A 2,290-nucleotide genomic window follows, 5' to 3' on the forward strand; every position below is an offset into this window, starting at 1 on the left:
GTATTAAGATTTTGATATTATATTAAAAATTTATTTAAATTTAAAAGTTTAAACATGAGATTCCAAACACAATATTGTATTATTTTCTGTACAAAATTATTCACACTTTTCAAGAAACTAGAAAGTACTGCCCAGAAAGTGATTCTAAATATCACCTAAAGCTTATATACAATATGACCATTATGGTAATCACGGGGCTATAATCGGAGCATAGCCAAAAACAGCACCAAATATCTTGACTTCTTCAGCAACCCGAGCCATATAAACATGTGTTATATATACAACAGGACCATTATGGAATCGGACCACAGCCACACATAGCACCAAACATCTTGACTTCGTGTGTGTTCTATATATACAACTGGACCATTGGGATAATTATGGGGCTAGAATATCGGAGCATAGCCGAAGATAACACCAAATATCCTGACTTCTTTTGCGACCTGAACCTTGTAAACACGTTTTGCAGCGGATTTGTTTTTCTCCCTGTAAAACTTGACCTTGTCGCCAGCTTTAAGGTTCTTGCTAGCAACGAAAGGAAGCCAACCCTTTGCGAGAACTGGTTTAGGGTATCGCCCTTTCTTGCGAACGGAGCACTTGAAGGTCCAAACATGGCCCTTATCATCAACTGCTTGAAAATCTACAGCATGACCACCTTCGAAAGATGGGAGAGACTTGAGATACTTGGTCGGCACTGAGAGTCTCTTGTAAATATCCGTCGGTCTGAGTATCTTTGAGAAGCTTGCCATTTGTAAGGCCAAGTGGAAAGAAGAGGAGCTTTGGATTAATGGATTTCTGCTACTCTTTCTTTTTTTATTTTTAATAAAGCTTTTAGCACGACTCTATAACTCTGGGTTTACTCGGGAGTGCTATTTGTAGGCACGTTGGTCATCGAGAGATTGCAAATGAAAAAATAAATGAATCGCGCGAGTGTCCTTGTTGACTAATCTAATAGAGGGGAAAAAGAAAAGGAAATATTACTAATTAAGATTAGAATAAAAGAAGAATCCATTGTTATTTAAAAGGAATTCAATGGAATCACGCAAGTTCCCAGTTGGAGCTGGCAAAGATGACCTAAAAGTGAGGGGGGATCGAAGCCACGATATTCAGTGTTGATCCGACAAAAAAACAAATAATGTGGTTCCATCCTAGGTGGCATTCGAGGTGGTAAATCAGCACAAAGCCATGCGAGTCACTTCACCTGGATGTGAACTCGGAACATGAGCAGTGGGAGGTACACGTTATGGCTACAAATCGGAGAAGAAATTTCGACCCATCAAATTGACCTTTTTTTTAATGAAAAATAATATAATTTTATCTTATTATTAAATAGAGAAAATAGATTATTAGAATCTTACTAAGAGTATGGTTATGGTTATTTTTTATTTGAAAATATATTAAAATAATATTTTTTTTATTTTTTAAAAATTATTTTTAACATCAACACATCAAAATGATCTAAAAATACAAAAAAAAATATTAATTTGAAATAAAAAACAAAATAAAAAAAATTAATTTTTTTCAAAAACGTTTTTAAAACACAAAAATAAACAAGACCTTAGTGTTACCAAAATAAAAAACAAGTCCAGATTAGATTAAAAAAATGTTTGTAGCTTTTTATTTTATTTTTTTAGTTAATTTTGAATTTATTTTATTTGAGTTTTCTATAAAAATCTCGGTTTAAACTCCAAACTTTTCAACCCATTACCTTCTATATATAAAGGTTGTAAGACTTTAAAATTAAAAAACTTTAAATCTTTTGGATCGCTGTAAACTTCCTCGATAAGCCACCTACATTATTTTACAAAACTCACTAATGTTGCTTTTTGACATGTTCTAGGGTGTCCATAGCCATCCACCGACTAAATGTGTTCCCGTCGCTATAATTTAATGGTGCATCTTGTTTTATATAAATTTCTCCAGGTTACTTTGCGGCAAAGTCTCTTGGAACTTCTTTATTTATATAGTGGCCCTTGGGTTTTATAAGGAGTCAGAACGCCTTTTCTGAGATAGTTTTCTCTCTTTTAAAATATTTTATTATTATTTTTCAAAGCTCATGCTAGTCAAGAGACCCAAACATCTATAATAAATCGATTTTTTTATCTAAGTTTAATATAATTTAAGTAACGGTCTCATTTAACCTAGGCTTGATATGATGTTTTTCAAATCTTTGCTCCCACTCGAGCCGGCAATATGGCAGCACCTTAATTCTCATTTAAGGCTCGCCTATTCACAGGACAGGGACAAATAAAGATGCGTAGTGCAACTTCATCATTCATGATTTCAGACT

General features: G+C 33.6%; 1 protein-coding gene across 1 annotated transcript; it reads right to left on the reverse strand.

Moving 5' to 3' along the window:
* Window positions 1-386: 386 nt before the first annotated feature.
* Window positions 387-749, reverse strand: LOC7462991 (B3 domain-containing transcription factor NGA4). The gene has a single exon (XM_002318375.3). The coding sequence runs from the start codon at window positions 747-749 to the stop codon at window positions 387-389; it is 363 nt and encodes a 120-aa protein (XP_002318411.1).
* Between the last annotated feature and the right edge of the window lie 1,541 nt (window positions 750-2,290).

The sequence above is a fragment of the Populus trichocarpa genome, chromosome 12, assembly GCF_000002775.5.
Source record: "Populus trichocarpa isolate Nisqually-1 chromosome 12, P.trichocarpa_v4.1, whole genome shotgun sequence".
Classification (NCBI taxonomy): domain Eukaryota; kingdom Viridiplantae; phylum Streptophyta; class Magnoliopsida; order Malpighiales; family Salicaceae; genus Populus; species Populus trichocarpa.

Bases quoted from the DNA above. Each gene is read 5' to 3' on its own strand.
- LOC7462991 (XM_002318375.3), bottom strand. From the start codon at position 749: ATGGCAAGCTTCTCAAAGATACTCAGACCGACGGATATTTACAAGAGA.